The sequence below is a fragment of the Passer montanus genome, unplaced genomic scaffold (genome assembly GCF_014805655.1).
Source record: "Passer montanus isolate IOZ18808 unplaced genomic scaffold, ASM1480565v1 scaffold127, whole genome shotgun sequence".
Taxonomy (NCBI): Eukaryota; Metazoa; Chordata; class Aves; order Passeriformes; family Passeridae; genus Passer; species Passer montanus.
This window is the reverse complement of record NW_024359499.1, coordinates 532012-553787: the sequence shown is the minus strand read 5'-3', so window position 1 is coordinate 553787 and position 21776 is coordinate 532012. Positions and strand designations below refer to the sequence as shown.

General features: G+C 45.0%; 1 protein-coding gene across 8 annotated transcripts in view; it reads right to left on the bottom strand.

Annotated features, from left to right (window-relative positions):
• PPP1R12B (protein phosphatase 1 regulatory subunit 12B) overlaps positions 1–21776 on the bottom strand; it is a 132414-nt gene that overhangs the window by 80776 nt on the left and 29862 nt on the right. For all 8 annotated transcript variants that reach the window (XM_039698577.1, XM_039698573.1, XM_039698575.1 and 5 more), the window contains exons 2-8: positions 16457–16587; positions 14868–14986; positions 11858–12017; positions 7800–7944; positions 5302–5376; positions 2516–2595; positions 1798–1937 (exon numbers count right to left, since the gene is read on the bottom strand). In XM_039698577.1, the coding sequence (XP_039554511.1) occupies positions 1798–1937; positions 2516–2595; positions 5302–5376; positions 7800–7944; positions 11858–12017; positions 14868–14986; positions 16457–16587 (850 nt within the window). The remainder of the gene's footprint in view (positions 1–1797; positions 1938–2515; positions 2596–5301; positions 5377–7799; positions 7945–11857; positions 12018–14867; positions 14987–16456; positions 16588–21776) is intronic.

Below are 21776 nucleotides of genomic sequence, written 5' to 3'. Positions count from 1 at the left end.
GGGCAGAATCCCCCCCTGCCCTGCTGCCCACGCTGGGGGATCAGCCCAGGAACACCATTGTCTGTCTTTGAAATCAGTAATACTGTGACATTTATTATTTTAGCACCAAAGTGAAAAATCCTACTTCTCTTTGGAGGCCTCCTGCAATGTGGGCTGATGCTGTTACCTTCCAGAATCTTGCTTTAAAAAGAGCACCAAAGATGTGACCCTCCACTCACATATGCAGCAAGTGATAGCTGTCTCCATCCAGCTGGGCAAGTCCACACCCATTTTACCAGAGATTTCAGAAGTTTACAAGGTGGGGTTTAAATTCTGATGGAAATTTCTCAAAGGACCCAATAATCTTCCCAGGAAAGGAGAGTACAGCTAACAAAGCCTGAAGCTGAATCACTACCTGAATGCTTGTTGTCTCCCATTTCTATTAGCTTCAGTGGTTTAACATATACTCCTATAATGTGCTTTGCTCAGTGAATTAATGCAATAAAAAGACCTGGTCTGGCTTTAAACAAAATTTAATGCTGAGTGTTGTAGACCTTTCCTTGCTGAAGGATCTTAGGCTGTTCCTGACTCAGCTAAACCCCACACAGCTCCAGGTCTTAGAGGTGTGCAAACATTTGAGTTGTTTTGGTCAAACTATCACCATGTTTATAAGGATTACAAACACTGGCACCCAGCTAGACAGGTATAATTTATATTTATATAAATATGTATATAACCAGCGTTAAGCCCCGATTTATGGAGGAAATACATGTGACCTGTACTGTGTGTCTCCTTCCACCACTGACATGTCCACTAGACTTGCTTGATTTAAAAGCCCCAAGATCATTTCCCTGCGTTCCTGCCATGCCCACGCAGCTGGTGCAGCAGTAGCTCTGCAGAGCCCAGCCAGGATTTCCCACCCCTCTCACCCTGCCCCAACAGCATTAACTGATACAATCCTAACACAGGTGACAATTTCACTGGCACAGAAGCACAACAAAACTTTAAAATACACTTCTCCTCAGGACCTATTTCTTAGTATATCGGATATAGACCAAGTAAGTTGATGTTAAAAGTAGTTTAACCATTAAACACATCATAGTCCAAGATCCATCTGTGTTTGCAGAATATTAAGTACAAATAAGTCTTGGCTTACTGTACAATTAAGTATCTGTATTTAAACTTTCTGTGCTGCACATATACACTTTTGAAACTAATTAAGGTAGCCAAAGAAATTACGGAAAAGGAATGGGAGTAAGATGCAAGCAATATACTATAATGTAAATTCTACTGTGATTCTGTGTACATAATTCTTATTTTCCACTATCTTTTGCAATCATTACTCATCACAGCCTAGAAACCAGAAGTTCCTCACCTCTATAATCAGTCAGAACAGCTTCAGCCCTTCATTTCAGACTGATCCAAACACAGACTACTGCCTTCCTACAACTTCACCTGCTTCCCTAACATCCTGAAGGATTCTTCTTGAACTGGGTCAACAAGAAAAATACCCCGTTTGAGAATAAGCTAGAGACAGTGTGTTATTTTCAATACATGTGAGCTGGAAGTAGGAATTAAAATAGGATCTGAAGGATTTTTAAAAATAATTATGCTGACCTGTGAGACAGCATTTGAATCAACTTTTTTAGCACAGTAGCTTCAGGTTTCTCCAAATTCTGTACATACAGACTGGAAGTAAAACTTTCAGCATGTCCTTAACAACTAATTATATAATTAGTTAACAATAATAACAACAACAACATTAATAATGGTAATAGCTAGGCTAGTTATTAAATCCAATGCTATACAAAGTCTTACCTGACTCCTTTTCAGCATCTGATTCTGAAACTTCATCTTCAGCTTCTTCCTCTTCAGAACTAGAACTGCTTGAGTCCTTGTTCTCTTCCTCAGTTTCCATGGACTTCAACGTGTCTTCCTCATAAAGAATCTTCTCTTTGCTGCAAAATAGGAAATTTTTAGGACTAGGCAAGCAAGCTATCTGAGTTGTACCTCTCAGGAAGACAGAGACATTATTTACTACATACAGAAGAAGCAAAGGATAAAATCCATCTACAGACTGAACACTCCAGCACTTCCATCATCGTCAATTTGCCATGGATTCCACTGCCAGTCTCACATTTTCTAATTCTGCAAGCATTTTTCCATCCACAAAATTGTGATCTCTCCTTTTCTAGGGCCACACAATGCAGCAGTTGGGCTGTAGGGCTTTGTACAACAAAAAGGTGCAGTTCTCAGGCCAAAGACCTGATTGATCCCCAGCCAGAGCAGGAGCTGCAGAACCAAACACCAGCCCAAGCCCTTGTTCCACCACTCACTGGGTATGTTAAGACACAACACAAACTATATTTGACACACCTAAAACTGTATTTGAGAGTGTTCAGATTAAAAAAAATGCATGAAATAAACAGCAGTGAATTGTTTTTGACCCAGCTGAGGCCAGCTGGCTGTGAGAGATGAAGCTGCTCTCCCATTACTTTCCGGGCAGTTTCTTTTCAACTAAGAGGGAGAGACTTACTTGGTGAAGAGTCTGTTTTGAGGCTTCCCATTCATGTCAGCTTCAATCAGCTTATTCCTTGTCTCCTTCTCACTTCGCAGCTGGTCAGGAGTCCAGGAAGAGGGGAGAGAGAGAATGAGGACAGACATTAACCAGCCCTGTCAGCATAACCCAGTGAGCACCACAGCCAAGGTCAGGCAGCCTTGTTAGACCAAACCACTGCAGATTTGTGTAAGATGCCACTTGAACAGCAGCACATCTGCAATGGCACTGGGAGCCTTGGACTGGAGCTCCACCAGGCACAGCACCCAGCATGTCCTTGGAATGCAGCTGCCATTTAATAAAAACTTCAAAGGCACCTGCAGCTGCCCCTGCCATGACCAGGGATAACCTTGACTGCTGCCCAGAGAGGTTGTGGGCTCCCCCATTCCTGGAAGTGTCCAAAGCAGGTTGGATGGGGCTTGGAGCAACCTGGGATAGTGGGAGGTGTCCCTGCCCACAGCAGGGGGTGGAATGGGATGAGCTTTAAGGCTGCTTCCAGCCCAAACCATTCTGGGATTCTGCTGGAGGCCTGTGTATGTGTGTGTGCCCATGAAATCAGGCTAGATTCAGCTAAAAATTTGCTGCCTTTGTGGCTGTTATTTACTTGCTGTCACAGAAAAGCATTCAAGTCTGTCCTGTACAGGCAACCAGGGAACTCCTGTGAGGATGGGTCACTTCTTAAATCTCTCAAATGCACAAAGTGATTGCATGGGAATATCTGGGATCACACAGAAATTAAAAGATTTTGTCTAGAGAGCAGCAATATTAATTTTACCACCATCAGTGGACAAAACAGTATAAAAAAATTGTTTTAGTACCTTCCAGAACAGAAACAGCTGAGGCAGAAGTAGGGAGGCAGTTAGGGGTTCAATTTAAGTCTGACTGTGCTGTGTCATGGCTCATGGTTATTCCTTTTCTTCTGACAGCTGTTGACACCAGGCAAAGGAAGTAAAACCACTGTAAATTCTGAATCATAGAATCCCAGAATTATTTGGATTGGAAAGGACCTTAAATCTCATTCAGCCCCAGCCCCTGCCATGGCAGGGACACCTTCCACTGTCCCAGTGGCTCCAAGCCCTGTCCAACCTGGCCTTGGACACTTCCAGGCATGGGGCAGCCACAGCTGCTCTGGGCACCCTGTGAAGTGGGAAAAGCTGCATGGATTCCAGTGAAGAGCAAAAATCTCTGCTACAACATTGTTAACTGACCAAACTGCTGGAGCACAGCAAAGGGAAGAGCAGGAAACAGCCTGCTTCATTCACAGATAATTCAGTAACAAGGAAAAAAAATCCAAACCAAATTAATTGCTTTCAGCATACAAAAATCCCCACTGCTTCCCAGTAATGGCAGCAAATCTTTCAGCAAGGGTGGCATAGTGCTCTGCCTTAGACTGAAAAACATATCTGATTTGAAAGCCATTTTGGAAGAGAAATAACGTCATGGAACTGCCTGTTTTATCCTTAACAAATACAAGTTTTCTGGTTTTAAGTAATAAAAGTGGTACATGATAAACATATTGGCTTTTTCACCAAGTGGTACATGATAAATTGGCTTTTTCACTAAAAAAACATATCCACTAAAAAAAAAGTATAATAAAATCCAGATTCTTTTGCCCAGTTCTACACTGACTGAATAAATGGAGAAGGCCTTTATATAGTGCTTCTATATAGAGAACAGGGGGGTTGTAGCCCCTGCAAAGCAGCCCTAAAAATGGGTAAGCAGTCACCCAAAAAAGTATTTTTCTTTTCATTTAAGAAGTTCAGTTATCCGCAAAATCCTGGGCAGTGAAAGAGAAGGGAATCCAAAATACAACCCTGATAGTATTTATCAACACCTCATTTAGGGAGAAGCTGATTAATTTTTAAGAAGTTCCTGTGAATACTAAGGCTGCTATTTGAGGATGGCAGCAGCTGTGTTGTGATCAGAGCTGGAGTTCTAACCACCCACACTGTCAGTTCCTGAAAATCCATTCCTGGCTTTATCAGCAGTGTTCCCATTCTGTCTGTTTCTGAACCCAATGTTTTAAGTGATACTTACAGATTTTTAATTCTTTTTGAAAGAAGGTTAGCTTGTGTTTTGGAAACACCCAAATGAGATAACTGAGTAGACCAGATGAAATAGGAAAAAATTCAATCAAAATCCAACTTTGACAACTGCCCTTACTTTGAACAAGATATGTTTTGCTTTCCTTTTTTTATGTCAACTTTTGGCTTATAACCCCTTCCAGTCTCTTCCACTGCATTATGAAATGGAAATTTAACATAATTTTGAAACCACCCATCTTTTCAGTCCAGAATTTCCTGAAGTTTATAATTTCTTCTTCCTCACTCCAAAGCCTCCCTATTGTAAGAAAGGCAGACATGGTAACAGATCTGTTTCTCGACACTGACAGTGTACATCCCTGGATACAAACACAAAGCTGACTTGGGTAATCACTCACTAGGAACGGAGCACTTTGATGCCAGAGAGCCTGCCAGCCAACAAAGCAACTTGCAGGATAATAACAATTACAAAGATGAACACAAATTCCTTACCAGTTTCCATAATTCTGCATGCCATCACATTACTGACCTCCTTGCTGCTGTCATCCAGTTATCTAGATTTCTAGCTATTAAAAATGTTGCTGTGATTAAAGATTGCAAATGAGTAACTAAAGAAAATAGCTAGGCCTCAGCTTCCTGTATCTGTTGGCACCATGTCTTGGAGAACACCTGTGTGTGAAAAGGTAATTGGAGGTAATTGGAAAACAATCTCCAGAAACTCACCACAGTCTGTTTCTTCTGCAACATTTCTAAATGCTCCACAAGTCCCTCATCAGCAACATCAAAGGGCGTCTGACCCTGGTGCAAAGAGAGAACACAAGAGGATATCTGAGATGGCACACTGGTAATATTCCAAAAAGTCCTATTTCCCAGTGCATATGCTCCACATCCTCCCTCCCCAATTGGTGAGTGACACTGTTTCGCTCCAGAGCAAGGAAACTCATGTGACAGTGATCATGGAATCACAGAACCATTTTGGCTGCAGAAGACCTCTAAGATCATGTTTATGTTCGGTGAGCAGCTTTTACCAGGGCAGTGCAGGTCCCTGGTTGCTGCTGCTCAAATCAAACAGCCAGGACTATGCTTGAGTTTCCAAGTTTCTAAAAAGAACACTCTTGAAGTGAGAGAGAATGTGATCAACCTCTTCTTATGTTGGATATCAGGGAAAAGTTCTTCCCCTAGAGGGGGCCAGGCACTGCCCAGGCTCCCCAGGGAATGGGCATGGCCACTCCCCGAGGAGTGTTTGGACAATGTTCCCAGGGATTCCCAGGGTGGGATTGTTGGGGTGTCTGAGCAGGGCCAGGGGTTGGAGTGGATGGTCCTTGTGGGTCCCTTCCAGATCACAATATTCCTGATTCTGTGTTACTTTATCATCATTCAAACGTTCTGAAAGGCTGCCAGCAAGCCAAAAAATCTGGGATCCATTTCCACGTCCATTGGCATTTATAAAATAAAATAAACCAGAAAAAGTACTTTAGTGCACAAACCAAGAAATTGGTTACATTTTCACCAAACTAAAGCTTTAAATGCCATTAACAACCTGAAACCAAATGGTTACATGTCAAAAAATAAAAGGTGGCCTTGTCCATCTGACCCAACAGGAGACAATTCTGGACTGGAAGAAGCGAGTAACACAATAAATGCAACTGTGGCTGTTTCAAGTATGGCATGACACAAGACCCCATACACATCCTGAACATTTTGGAAAAGCACCTGATGGCATTTAAACAGAAAAGATTCCCCACATTTTGGGTGCCAAAGAGCTCACCAGGCTGAAAGGGTTCCTCATGGGGCATTTGAGTGCCAGCAGTTTCCAGCACAGCTGGATGCACTTGAACACACAGGGCCCTCTCTGATCACACCCTCCTGCCTGCCTCCATCCCCTGGTGCTCCTCCAAGCACACTCAGCCTTCCCTCCTCCCCCAAGGCAGCCACAGCACACCCGGTCCAGTGGGAAGCAGCTCACAGAGCAGTGTGGACATCCCAGCAGGGATGGGAACACCAAGAGCAGCCCTGGACAAGCTCTTGAAAATACAAGGGCTCTTCAAGGAAAAACCTGCAACTGTTAGAAAGGAAATGGTTTTGCTCCTTTTCCTCCATCCTATTTTTCTTTGCTTATGTCTCACAAATTTTCAATTTCCTTTCTTATTACCAATACACAGAAGAGGGAGGATTTAAAACTGCCAGTTTCTCATGGGTTCACTTGTTTTTCAGTGCCTTATACCTTAATATTAGTATATTATTCTGCACTCCAAGACTGTTCCTTTGTTGTCATTTGATTTCTCAGGGTTACACTAATTAAGGATGGCACAGATCAGCTCCTATCCCTTCTTACAAGCTCAGTATGAAAGTTTAATCAGGTCACATTTGCCATAATAACTGAAACTTTTTCTATCTTCTGCCAGTCAAGATTCTTCATTTACTGATGTATTTAAATTATCCAGTGCACAGGCAAGGAGGACTGCTATGACTTTGTCATGTAGATGGATCATGATGGTGGATGTCCTATGAGACCCCACCTGGATCTCTGTGTTGAGCTCTGGAGCTCCCATCTGAGGACAGACATGGACCTGCTGGAAAGAATCAAGGGGGGCCCACTAAACTGACATGGTGGATGTCCTATGAGACCCCACCTGGATCTCTGTGTTGAGCTCTGGAGCTCCCATCTGAGGACAGACATGGACCTGCTGGAAAGAATTGAGAGGGGCCCACTAAACTGACCCCAGGGCTGGAGCCCCTCTGCTCTGGAGCTAGACTAGGAAAGCTGTGGGTGTTCACCTGGAGAAAAGAAAGCTCCAGGGAGAGTTCAGAGCCCCTTCCAGGGCCTAAAGTGGCTCCAAGAGAGTTGCAGAGGGACTTTGGACAAGGGCCTGGAGGGACAGGACAAGGAGGGAATGGCTTCCCACTGCCAGAGGGCAGGGATAGATGGAATATTGGGAAGGAAATTTTGGCTGTGAGGGTGGTGAGGTCCTGGAACAGGTTGCTCAGAGAAGCTGTTGCTGCCCCAACCCTGCAGCTGTCCAAGGCCAGGCTGGACGGGGCTTGGAGCACCCTGGGCAAGTGGAAGGTGTCCCTGCCTGTGGCAGGGGGTGGGATGAGATGAGCTTTAAGGCTCCTCTGAATACAAACCAGTGATGTGTTCTATGATTCCATGATCAAGCAGAAGGCAATAGTCACTATTGATGTGGCTATAGAATACCCTGCATTAGTTGTGTACTGACCAGCTTGTTCCTGATGTCCATGTCACACAGAGCCTCAGCCAGGATGGAACACGCTTCCTTCACTCCCCAGTGAGCAGCAGCATGGAGTGGAGTCCAGCCATCATTGTCCTGGACGTTCAGATTAAACCCAGCCTGGATCAGGAGCCTGAGGAAAGCAGCAGGATTGATCTCTGCCCATCAGGAATGACTTCCTGACACAGCAGTTTCCCCTGTTAGGCACCAAGTGGGCAGCCTGGTTCCCTAACAGTCAGGAGCTTCTGAACTTGTTTATTAACCAAAGCAACATCCCACCTGATGTGCTCAAAACTGTAATGGAAAGGGCAATGAACAAAGTGACTTCAATGTAAAACCTGCTGGAATATGTCAAACTGATAAGGTTCCCTTTCAGCATGTCCTGAACTGGGAGAACACCTTGACTTCTCATCTGGCACTGGTGACCCAGTCTGAACTCCTGCTCCAGCAGAGGAGAGTCTGGACTGGCTCAGTTCATCCCTGCACTGTCAGCCCTGTGCCAGGGAGCCAAGCACAGCACCTGCCAGGACAGGGACATTTGGGAACTGGAGCTCGAGCTTGGCTCCCCGAGAGCACAGGGCCCCAGTGGGGGTGGTCCTCAAGGAGACCAACAGGACTGCCAGGGAAGCACCAGTGACAGTGACAGAGGTAAAATCTGTTTCTAAACAATCCTCATTTGGATTAAACAACCCCAAATGCATTTTTCAGAGTAGCTCTTGGACAATTAAAGCAAATCTTCCACAAGTGAACTTGCCTGGGATCTCCTTTCCTTACCCTCACTGCTGTGCTCCTTCCACCCTCCCTTCTCCATCAGAGCAAAACACTGGTGTTTCACAGTACTTGGAGCTTGAATATTTAATACCAAAACAAACACAAAAGGTTTGGGGTAGTCTGGAGATCCAGAGCCATGTGCACACTGATGTGGCAGTAATCAGGCAAGAGCACTGAGCAGCTCCTGTATCAAAACTATTATCCAAACTGCTTAAATAGTGAATAACATCCATGGGGAATTCTGCAAGTCTGGTAAAACTGCTCCTGAAAATTTCCATTGTGAGAAATTCCCCCATGCAGAGCCACCATCGCACAGCATGAGGGAAATCCAGCAGGACCCCAACATGGCACCAATAGCTTGGAAACTCCTACAGCTTTACACCAATGTGCTACTGTGCTAAATAAAACACAGTCACAGCAGAGCAGCTGTGGGCTTCTCTGTGAAAGAAATTGTAAATTAGGTGCTGAGTTTCTGTTGATTTTCCAGTTGGCAGAAGGGAGAAACAGAGCTGCTAAGAGACTCAAGGTCACAGACAAATTCCATGTCTCATTTAGAGTTAGCTGGCTCCTGGCTGTCAGCCCCTTTGGTTTAAGTCACTAGAGCTCTGGATTTGAACTTCAGCACAGCCATCATATACACAAGAGTGAAACAATGTCAGCTTGCTGTGAGATGTGTTTATCATTACAGCAATTAATGCCAAGTAGAGGCTGTCCAGAACTAAGTCATCCTGCACACACTGAACTTCATCAAGGTGCACTGGATACACAACCCTCCCCTGGCAGGTGAGTGGACCAACACCTTAAATTCAGAGATATTACATTTTTATTCACATGTGCTGTGTTAGATTGCTGTTCTTGGGCATGGTACAGGCTCATCACTCAGTTATAAGTTCTAATGACCGAATACAAATCAGAAACGTGAAGTACAATAAAATGCTTGAGCTTGATATGAAACAGCTCTTTGACATCAAGGTATGTCACTTAAAATTATGAAACTTAGGATCAAATAGATTAATACTTCCAGAATTGATTTTAACACAGGCAATAGAGCAAGCTTGTGGGTTTGTTACACACAGCCTTAAAATGCTTGAGCTTGATATGAAACAGCTCTTTGACATCAAGGTATGTCACTTAAAATTATGAAACTTAGGATCAAGATAGATGAACACTTCCAGAATGGATTTTAACACAGACAATAGAGCAAGCTTGTGTGTTGGTTACACACAGCCGGGCTTTTGGTAGCAGGCAGGCCACAGAGGTGGCTTCTGTGAAAAGTTGCTGGAAGCTTCTACCATGTCTGGCAGAGCCGATCCCTGATGGCTCTGAAGATGGACATGCTGCTGGTCAAAGCTGGGCCAACTAGAGAGGTTGGTGACACCTCTGTGACAACAGATTTAAGAAGAAAATCAAAACAAAGTGGGCATGCACACTTTTTCTTCTTGTCAGGGAAGAGGAGGTGAGAACATGTGAGGGAAACAACATGGAGACACCAAGAATGAGGGGGAGGAGGTGCTCCAGGCACCAGAGCTGAGATTCCTCTGCAGGCTGTGGTGATGACCATGGTGAAGCAGCTGTGCCTCTGCAGCCCATGGGGATCCACAGGGGATGCAGAGATCCACCACAGCCCAGGGGATCCACGGGGGATGCAGAGATCCACAGGGGATGCAGAGATCCACCCACAGCCCACGGGGGAGGTGCTCACACTGCAGTGGTGGATGCCTGGAGGAGGCTGTGATCCAGTGGGAGACCCTGTGGAGAGAGGGGGCCGTTTCCAGGCTGGAGCAGCCTGTCCTTGGAGGACTGCACCCCGTGGAAGAGAGACCTGCGCTGCAGCGGTTTTGGGAGGACTGTGAGCCTGTGGGGGGAATTCATGTTGCAGCAGTTTTGGGAAGACTGCTGCTTGTGAGAGTGAAACCACACTGGAGAAGTTCACAGAGAACTGTCTCCCGTGGGAGGGACCCCACGGTCTCACAGGGCAAAGACTCCTCTCCCAGAGCAGTGAAGAAAATCTTGGTGCTGAACTGACCCAAACCCCCACACCCTGTCTCCCCTCCCTGCGCTGTCAGTGGGAAGGAGGGAGGGGCTGGGGGTAAAAGGTGCTTTGAAGGCTTATTTTACTTCTCATTATCCTCCTCTGATTCTGTTACCAATAAATTCACTTTGCATCTTTAAGCTGAGCCTGTTTTGCCCTTGAAGGGTTTTCTCTGGTCCTTATCTCACCTCATGAACCCTTTGTTAATTTTTTTCTCTCCTCTGCCCAGCTGTGGGAGGGGAGGGTGAGTGAGTGGGTGCCTGGCGTTGGGCAGTGTCAAACTAAGACACTTTGTAAAGAATATTGACAAGAACATGTAGTAATAACACAAAGAGAAATAGATTCACATGGACAGAGGGCAGGATTAGATTAGATATGAGGTAAAAATTCCTCCCTGTGAGGGTGGGCAGGCCCTGGCCCAGGGTGCCCAGAGCAGCTGTGGCTGCCCCTGGAAGTGTCCAAGGCCAGGTTGGACGGGGCTTGGAGCAACCTGGGATAGATGAAGGTGTCCCTGCCCAAGGCAGGGGGAGGGACAAGATGAGCTGCAGGGTTCCTCCCAACCCAACCCAGTCTGGGATTCAATGAGCTCAATGTTCATGGGCAGCTCCAGCCACACATAAAGAGCAGAGAAGAAAGCTTTATTGGTGGAAAGCTTAGACATTACCTGTAGCAATATTAATGTTTTTTACCAGGAAATGCTACACTGGGCAGGCTTATGGACATAACAATCCTGTTAGTGCCAGGACAGCAGAGCTGTCAGGTGCTGGAATCCCTCTGTCACTGCAGGAGCAATAGCATGAAGGGGCAGAGCACAGTGAGACAGGGGTGGACACTGCACTTTCCCACAAGACTGGTCATGTTTGTGACTGTCATGCAGTATGTATTGTCACTTTTTATGTCAACATTATACTTTTATCCCCTAATACTGTTTAACTTGCTAGTCCTGAAACTATTACTCTAACAGTGAAAATCAGACCTTGTGATTCGAAAAATTAGAGACCTCCTAATTTATGCCTCATTCTTCAAAAAGCTTTCATTACTCCAAAACAGCCTGCAGGTATGAAAGGGAATCCTCCAGTCCCTGTGTATTTCTGGGTGAACCACTGTGACTGTACCCATAAAAACACAGAGCCTTTTGAGAAACAGCAGCTTAAAAATTTCAGTATGGAATAAATTTCTCTGAATGTAAAGCAAGATGTCTTCAGCCTTATTGTAATGCATCATCCCTGGAAGGAGCTCCTACCTCATGACTTCAGAATATCCCTTGGCTGCAGCAACATGAAGAGCTGTGGCTCCTGTCCGAGGCTGTTTTATATCCTCAATTCTCCCACTGTTCAGCCACTGCCGGGCATCCTGGAGCATCTGCTGCTCCTCTTCTTTCCTTGACAGCTCCAGGTCTACACCTAAGGGGGCAAAGCACAGAACAAACACGAACAAGAGTTGAAAGCTCTGAAGTACTTGTTACACTTAACCTACGCTCCACTTGCTATAAAATATTAGTAAACTATTTCTTCCACAAAATATTAGTAAACTATTTCTTCCACAAAACAATCAGCAAAAGCCTCTTCTGTGTCATTGACAGAGACTTCAAAAACTGCCTAAGTTAAAAATTTTGAAAGCTGGGCCAGTGGTTGCAACCCAGTCCAATTAACTAAAAGCTCAGATGTTCATTAAGGGTAGAAGGATTGAGTTCTGGGCTGTATCCCAGACTGAAATAACAAAGTCATGAACAACAGCTTAACTGATTCAATTGACCTGCAGTGAGGGTATAATCTACAGGGAAGGTCTGAGGACCCTCAGATGTCTCCTGCAAGAGCACAGTGACACCAGCTCTTTGCTCACTCCATATTCAGGACACTGCATATGACACACAGAGGAACCTGCACTGCTCCAGAGGCACCCACGACAGGCATGCTGAGAGAAGCACTGAGTTATTCCACAGGGCTGCATACCCCCAGATTCTGACAAAACACAATTTGAAATCATTTGGGCATTAGAAGGCCAGAAGATATCTATGCCAATGGCCTAAGTGACTTCTTAGGGGCAGGTGGAGGTGTGGACAGGTAGGGGGATGATGTGGAGAGGGAGATGTGTCTGGCTGACAGACTCATTAAACCAATGAGAGGCAAAACTCCACTTGTTTTCCTAATTGGAGTTTTCACAGCAATGAGAACATAGAAGGACAATGTATCAATCACAAGTATTGATGCCAATCCAAACAAGATTAATCAGAGTAGAACTCTCCAACTCAGGAAAACATACAAACTAGAAGATGACAAATCACAAAAACCAAGAAGGGTCCCGAAGAGCAAGTGTTCCTATGGATTAATACCTTCAGTACAAGAATGACATGATTGCCAATTAAATTGTGGGGCATTACATTTAAAACAGAACCAAGGAAAACACTTAACTCAGAGTATGAGCTGTGAGACCTACTGTTGCAGGATTTTGCAAAGATCAGAAATAAACTGGCTTCAGACCAAGGACTAGACAAGTTTGTAGCTATTACACACAATTCCTGAACATGTTGGAGTTCCCAAGGAGGGTTACATGAGCTCAAGAAACAGAAAGTCACAGGGCACTCACAAATACACAGAAAGCCAGTTTGGTTCAGGAATTTCTGGAGGCATAGTGGCTGGAGGCTGGGAGGGCAATTGTACACACTTGAGCTGTTGTTACAGTCTGCAGCAGGCATCTGCTCACAGCCCCCGCTGAGGACAGGCTGTGGAGCTGGACAGATGCTTATTTAAAGTTCAACCCCATTTCCTCGAGCAATATGATCCTTTAAACTGTGTGATGGGAATCTTCATCTGGAGACAGATGGTTGTTTCAGGGTATCTTAGCAGGATGCCACTAATATGGTGAGGCAATGCAAGCAGAATCCCAAAAAGTGTCAGGCAAAATACCTGCAGGTAAGGCAGAACCACTGCCTCAATGTCCTGCAAGGTTTCAGCCATATTACTGTCATTCAAGGAACCTGAAGGTGCACAAGTCCATAGAACCTGGTGAGATGCATCCATGGGTCCCAAGGGAGCTGGTAGAGGAAGTATCTAAGTCACTCTTGTATTTGAGAAGCTGTGGCAGTCTGGTGAACTTCTCATGGACTGGAAAATGGAAAACAGCCTCCATTTTTAAACAGGGATGAGAGAAAGACCTGGGGCACTACAGGCTAACTGGCCTCTCCTCTGTGCACAGCAGGATCATGGAGCAGATCCTCCTGGAAACTATGCTAAGGCCCATGGAAAATAAGGAGGAGATTGGTGACAGTAAACCTGGCTTCTCTGAGGGCAAACTGTGCCTGACAAATTTGGTGGCCTAGGAACATTAACACAGGTGATAAAGCACCAAGGGACTGATTCCTTCCTTAAAAAATAAAGTCACCACCAAGTGTCAAAATATATCTAATAGAGGGACTGGATTCAATCCAGCAAGCAAGCACCCCCCCACACCTGCAGGAATAAAATAATCCAGACCAGAGTCTTTGGGGGTCTGTAGCCCAAACACACACTCCAAGGAGAGTAACTTCAAAGCCAGATGAACCAGCTCAGACACGAATGAGCTTTGACTATGTCCAAGGATAGAAGCTCCAGGAATTCCTTGGGTTCCTTTTCCAACACTGTTGATGAAATTCATAGACATGATTTAAACTTCTCACACACACATGCAGACATTCAACCACTCCCAAATGAATTCCATGAGTATGAAGAAAATTTTAGCCTGATAAAGTAATTCTTTATTTTAACATCAGTCCAAAACTATTCTTCAGTCAGGGATGTTTGTGCAGGGACAGCCTGGAGAGCAGCCACTCTCAACCAGGCACACCTGATGAGAAAGGGGATATGGCAGAAGAAATCTAGGGAAAGATCAGGACAAAGCATGACACTCCAGGCCCGGAATATTAATTTCCTGGTCCCTGCCTTTGGCAGTCCCATAAATCTCACCTCGGTTTTATCAAGCCTTAGTGAAACATGACCTTTCATTTATATCAGAGGTCAGAACTAAATCTCACTTTAAAAGTAACTAGATCTGATTAATCAGATTTCAGTACTGTGGTGCCTTGCTTTGAAGAATCCCAAGGACAGAGACCACAAACCTCCTGCATCTGCTCCACTGTCCTGATAGCAAAGCAAAATTTGCCTGCTGCTTCCTGGGCCAGATCTCTGATCTCTTCACCAACACACAGCAAGGCAGCAGAATTCTCCTACAGAAACTCTTAGGGGTCCCAACTCTCACTACTCAAGCCCTTCCTTTACCTTGTTTCTTGACTTGCTCCAGCAGCAGGTCCTTCATGGCCGCCTCCTCGGCGATGTCGGACGGGACCTCGCCCTCACTGTTCACAGCAGCCACGTTGGCCCCATGGCTGATCAGGTACCTGCAGCAGGACACCAGCCCAGCACGTCACACCTCTGTGCCTGGCTCCAGAGCAACGACACAGGCAGCCAAGCAGCACCACAAAGGATTTGTCTTTCTCATGCAAGTTCAATTACCAAATGAGGACCTTACTCTTAGCCAATTTCCAGACTAAAAAAGTTCATTGTAAGTGCAAGGTCCTTGCTCAGGGGCTCACAGTTTTTCTTTCTCCATAGTTACTTAAATACCCCTGTTATTGCATTAATCTGGTTGATTATCTTTTTTTTTAAAAGAAAATGAAATTTTATTAATTTTTTAAAAAGCCTCATCAAGTATCATCAATTTTTAAATTTTTATTCTTACAACTTTACAAAAAGTTCATTGAAGAACAACAGACATCTTATTTGGCTTGTACATATTTCAATTAGTGGAATTCTGAGAAGTAAAAGAAGTATCTGTTTAGGCACACAAATATAGGAGGGTGAGGTTGCCTGATTTTGTAATTTATTTTCAATTCACTGAAGAAATAGTTATCTTAATTCAAATTTTGGAAACTTTCTGGTAGCTGTGGTGGACTAAATATGTAAGCACGGTATGACTGGCAAAGAACAAAGGGTTGGTGTTCAGCCTGGAGAAAAGGAGGCTCAGGGGGGACTTTCTGGCTCTGCACAACTCCCTGACAGGAGGGTGCAGCCAGGCAGGGATCAGGGTCAGGCTCTGCTCTCAGAGAACAAGGAACAGGACAAGAGGAAATTACCTCAAGCTGCAGCAGGGGAGGTTCAGGTTGGACATTAAGGAAAATTTATTTTCAGAAATAGTGGTCAGGCCCTGGCACAGCTGCCCAGGGCAGTGGTGGAATCACCATTCCTGGAAGTGTTCAAAAAAGGAGTGGATGGGGCACTTGGGGTTTAGTGGTGAACGTATTGGTGGTGCTGGATTGACAGCTGAACAGCTGAAAGTCCCCACTTAACCACAGCACTGCTCACACCAGTCTGTCTGTGGTAAGGAAATGTACTTGTGGAATCTCAGTTTGGTTTGTGTCAGAAGGGACCTTAAAGCCCATCCAGTCCCACCCCATGCCATGGCTGCTCCAAGCCCCATCCAACCTGTCCTTGGACACCTCCAGGCACGGGGCAGCCCCAGCTGCTCTGGGCAGCCTGTGCCAGGGCCTGCCCACCCTCACAGGGAGGAGCTCCTTCACTGCACACCCCTGTAGCAGCTGTTCCATTTTCCTTTTTTCTTGGCATTTTAGCTAAAGTATCTAATGAATCGTAAGACAGTCTAATGGCAACAGAAAAAGGCAACCAGTTGAAGGCTTCACCTTAATCCTCAGAAGTTCAGAATTCAATACCAAGAGAAAAGCACCTATTTTCAGCATTGCTTTCCAAAGCATCGTACAAGGCGTAGAGTATTCATCACCTGTGTAGCTGCTCTGAATAGACAGGCCCAGAGAAGTGTTATAAATACCCAGAACAGCCCCAGACTCACTCACTCTGCTATGTTCAGGTAGCCACACGACGCCACTGCATGAAGAGGGGTCCAGCCCTCGTTGTCTTGCTGGTTCACATTGGCTCCATTTTCCACTAGGAACTTCACCATGTCCAGGTTCTCATCAATACAGGCCTGAGGGAGGATGGGAGGGGACGTCCGGAGGGCAGAAGGGTTGAAGGGAAAAAGAAGAGAGAAAACAAAAATTGTGTTGGTGTTAAATCAAACGTACAACCTCGTTGGCAGTTCACTGGCAGCAGGCAATATCTGGGTTGAACTTCCCATGCTGTGAGCAATCACACCTTAAAGCTTAGGGTAACTTCAATCTGTCAATGAAAACAAATTAATTTCAGAACTTTCAAAAATGAACTGTAACCCAGAGTTCCCAGATGGACAACCTCTGAATTTGCTCAGACTTCACTCTTCACCAGTGATCTCCTTCCACTCTCCCACACAGCTCACTCCCCACAGTGGGGATGCTGAAATGATGGACCTGTGGTAGTTTTAGGTACAGCATCAAATCCCTCTAAGCAAAGCAAACTGTGTATTTACTTAGATTATACTGGTCCTCAAAATGTCAGTGAATAAAGGTTGTAACAGTGAACACAATGAGGCCTCACTAGGGGCAGGGATGAGAAGGGAAAGCAGCAGCTCCAGGAGCCAGACTAAAGCAGCTCAGTTACAGAGGCAATCATTGCAAAAGCAGAGTTCTAGGGAACTCAATAACTTCTTTATTCAGCAGTATCTCTTTGTTTTCCTGAGTCTAACAGAGGAAACTTTCCCTGTTTGCTCTACAGCCCCATGAGCTGCTGAAGAGAATGACAGCCCTTGATTAGCTGCTGTAGTCATTCCTGAGCCTGCATTTACAGAGAGCTCCCTGCTTTGAAGTTGCCAGAAGAAAACCTAGCTTGATTTTCAAGTCTCAGCAGTTCTGTTGGGTGGAATTCCTCCTTCCTCAAATTCCTGTCTCCAGCACACTCTGTGTTACATTTACAGTTCACTGGAAGCTGCTATTCAAGGATGAGCTGGCAACTCAATACACACATCCCAATGTGTGTGCCTCTGCTGGGAAGCACAGGGCATGACCAGGAGGTGCAAGGACTGTTTTTTACTACATGTCCATCCCCAGGCAGAAACACAGCTCCTCATCACTAGAGAGGGAAACAGCTTGTCCAGGATTCCTCCAAAATCCCAACATTTGATCCTTTTGCACAGCTGGACGTGGGCACACCTATTGTTTACAGCAGACAGGTGACTCCCAGATGATCCATCTAAAATGAGCAGCACTGACTATCCATCCATTTCCGTCCCAGCAAGGAAAAAAATGAGGAAATCCTCTCAAACCAATATCCACACACCCCAAAAATAAACAATCCTGGTTTATTCACACATTCTTCTGTGCTGCATTGCTCGTGCCACAGGAGAGGCATGTCCTGGACTGGGACAAGCAGCTCTTGTTATTTTTACTGCAAAGAGAGTTGGACTGGATTATCCTTGTGGAGGTTTTCCAACTCGGGACATTCTAGGATTCTCAAATCCCAAACTGCTGCTTAGGACACAATCACTCCTCCATTTGCTTGGTTCACAAGCAGCTATGCACAAGCCCAGCTTTGAAACCTCCAAGGAAGCACATTCCAGAGAACCAACCTCTAGTGCAGGTACTTGGCAAACATGAGACAACACAGGGAACATCCACAGCACTGGGAAAGGATGCCTCAGGAGCAGGCTCAAGTCCCAACTGAGCCTGTGCTGAAGCATCAGAGTGTTTCTTCTGCTTTAGACTGGTTTACCTGAACCGTGGCCAGAAAAGCACAAGCAGAAATCTAGAAGTCATTTACTTCAGGGGCTGCTCCAAACCCATAATGGCTGAGCCCAGTCTGGACTGGCTCCATCCCCTCTGCTCAGTCCATCTACAATCTCCCACCCTCAGGCCCAAAACAGTTTTGTCCTGTAAACCCTGCTCTGAGAGGCTTCTCTTAGATTATTTCAAGAAGTAAAACTGGAAAAAAAGCCCAAAAAACTAACACAAACAAAAAATCTTGGGCACTAAAGAACAACACCATAAGGCTGGAGGAGCCCCAGGTTCAAGTACGATGGCGCAGAACATGGTTACATCTTAGCAATGTGCAAAGGAGGTTCTACCACCAGCTTCAGGAGCAAGGGTTTGCTCTTCTTTTAGTTTATCTGGTCCAACCCCCTGCTCAAAGCACAGCTAAATCTTGTTAGATCACAAGACTCAGGGCCTGCTTCAGTGCCGGGATGGAGACTCCCTATCCCCGTGCTTCACCATCCTCTCTGTGGGCAATTCTCACAATCTAATCAGATTTTCCTTGCAACTTGTTCCTTTTGCTTCAGCAGCACACATCCAGCCTCCAAGTCTCAGCAGGTGATGAGGGCAGGAAACGCAAGTCAAATATTCCTACTGTCCAGGAGAACTCCAGTGTGCCCAACGTGCATCTGGTTAATTTTAAGACACACTGCAGAAAGGATAAGTGCCTGATTTCCATAATCCCACAAATGACACAAACATACCTATTAATGTCTTCTGTCTGTACCAACGCACTGAAATGCAGCAGGAAGGCAAGGGACGTGATGCACGCAGAGGTGGGCATGGAAACACATGAATCTGTAATAATCCCTCTTCAGCTCAAGGAGAAATTCTTTGAGAATTCAAGCCTGATCCTGCAAAGCTCAGATCCAATCTCTCTTTTACTGCCACTCATATTTATTGTGATTTACTTCAAGCTTTCCCCCAACATACTTCAAATAAACTGCACTTAACATCTTCCTGATGAGTTATTTACATTTTGACCCGGGAATACCACCAGTGTTGACTTCATCTAAAAGCATATTGCTCTGGAAATAGCCAGGAAAGGTTCGCCCACGCAGTGTTTTTCTTTTGGGCACAATCCCTGCCCACAGCACTGGAGCCTCACAGAGGAATTTTATCAGCCAAGGCAGCAAGGTGGATGGATGGCTCCTGCCTGTGCACACTGACTACTCTGCTGGGTTTGTTCAAGTGTTACCTGTAGCTCGAGTGTGAATCTAAATTTAGACTGAAGAATGTCTCTAGAGCGTGAGCTTTGTACATATTTGATACAGAATTTTATTTACATTGTTTATCAAATACACCCACTACATCTGCCCAGCCTGGGAACCAGCCAAGGAAAAAGCATGGTTCTTGCCCAAGCTACTGGATAAACTGAACTCTAAAGTTAAATGCCTGTGCAAATGCATAAAAGAGCCCTGTCACTCTTTCAAATTTCTCTGTTATTGGCCTTGCTGTTGTGCTGTGCCCACCCTTCCTGGCTGTGATGGAATGCAGGCTAGAAGCAGCAGGACAATGGGATCAATCCCCACCTGCTCCTACACGGAAATCTGCAGTGATTTTCCTCTCCTGCTCCTGCAGAGAGCAGCCGATGACGAGGAGTCAGGGCTCTGTGGCTGCTGACAGCTCCCAAGGGAGCCAGGACAAATCAACACTTGCTGTCTGCACTTACCACCAAGAGAAAGCCAAGTGTAAAGGTCTCCACCTTTATCCTTAATGGAGAAGGAGAATATTCTTTAATACGTAAGAGAAATAATCCTCCTCCATTCTTCTGTAGTTCATTAAAAGCTGCTGTTCCATGAACGTGATCCAGCCATGGAACACTGCCTGGCAAATATTGATTTTAGTATGAGCTGATGACACACAGGAGACAGAGTACAGTAACATGAACAGTTTTTTAAGTAACAGGTATGACCATGCCTACCTCAAATACCAAAATACAATATTTTTTTTAATTGACGTATCATTACATGCAACTAATTACATTGGCTGAGATTTGAAAAAGTGAGGTGGAAAGGGAGTTTCCAAACATCAGAAAAAAAGTACTGAGTAACTCCTGCTCAGCTCTGAAAATCTCATCATGATGTCATGTAAGAAACTATCAGGCAAGGGATTATTTACATATTTTTTTAGTCAAACACTCTAAAAGAACATATTTCTCTGATCTTAACATGACATGATATGTTTAACACAACTCAGAGCAAGAATTATGAGGTGAGCAACTTGGATAATGAGTAAAATCGGTAACTTCTAAAGACCTTCTGAACTTTAAGAACTTTAGAAAGTCTTTAAAAATGTTACAAGAGATTAAATGGCAACTTTTAGGGGTTGCAATGTATTTCTGTGTGTACTTTTAATGTATCAACTGATTAACACTGAGGTTATCAGGGAATTCATACTTGCACATACATTAATGGTATTAATAATTTCATATATGTCACCACTGAACCGAGATACACAGTAAAGAACAAAATTTTCACTGTTTAGAAGTACTTAGGGCACACATTTGTCCACCTAAAATTTCTGAGAGGCCTGACTGCTGATACCCTTTCAGCACATCTCTGCTGTGTGTTTCCTTGTGCAAATCTACTGAAATGAAGCACTGTAAGCCAGCCTGTAGGAAAAACAGCCTTCCTGGGGGTCAGGGTACAGCTCTCCTTCAGCTGACCAACTGGGTCACCTGAGGTTACAGGAGCAAGGAGAAGAGGACAAAGAGGAAGTAAAGGGGCAGATATGTCCTCCTTTAATACTACTAATCCTCCAACAGATTTAGGAGAGTGGATAAGTTTAGTAACCCGAGAGGATCTATTGCTATGCAGAGTTCTCCTCTCTCACCCGATCCGTCATTCCTCAGGAGCATGGATGGACCACGACCTCGGGGAGCAGTCACAAAGCAGACACCTGCCCTCAGCCCCCAAAGAGAGGGGAGACAGTCAGAAATAGTTGGTTGAGAAGTAATGTTGCCTTTTTGGTGGGTAGTTTCTGCATGTGAGGAAACACTCCCTCTCTTAAACTGCCCTTGGAATCAGGCATGAAGAAAAATAGAGGGACAGGCTTAATTCTTTCCATTTCAGGCCTTGCTAACCCTCAGCTGCTTGGTTCACACGTAGGAGAGGCTAAAAGCAAGGTTAACTACAAAGCATAGCAATTTTGTCTTTAAATTTTTAATTCCTTCTTTATCCTCTGCCTCTGTACAAGCTCTAACACAACCTTCAGGGTGATGTGACAGGGTGGGAGTACAGGGTGAGTATCTCTCCCTCTCATCGTGGATCTTCAGCAGGCTAATCTCTTACCACCCCTGTATTTTTCTTGGCAGTTGATAAGCTTCAAGGGCTTCTGGAATGGTACTAATGTATTACAGTTTTAGCAGTCCTTGATGCAAACCACATCCAGTGCCCAGAATTACCCACTCAACACGCAAAGAAGAGTTGGCTCATAGGATTTAAATCCCAGGCATCGCTGGGCAAGTCTCCATCCCCAGCTCATGGTGTTCCTC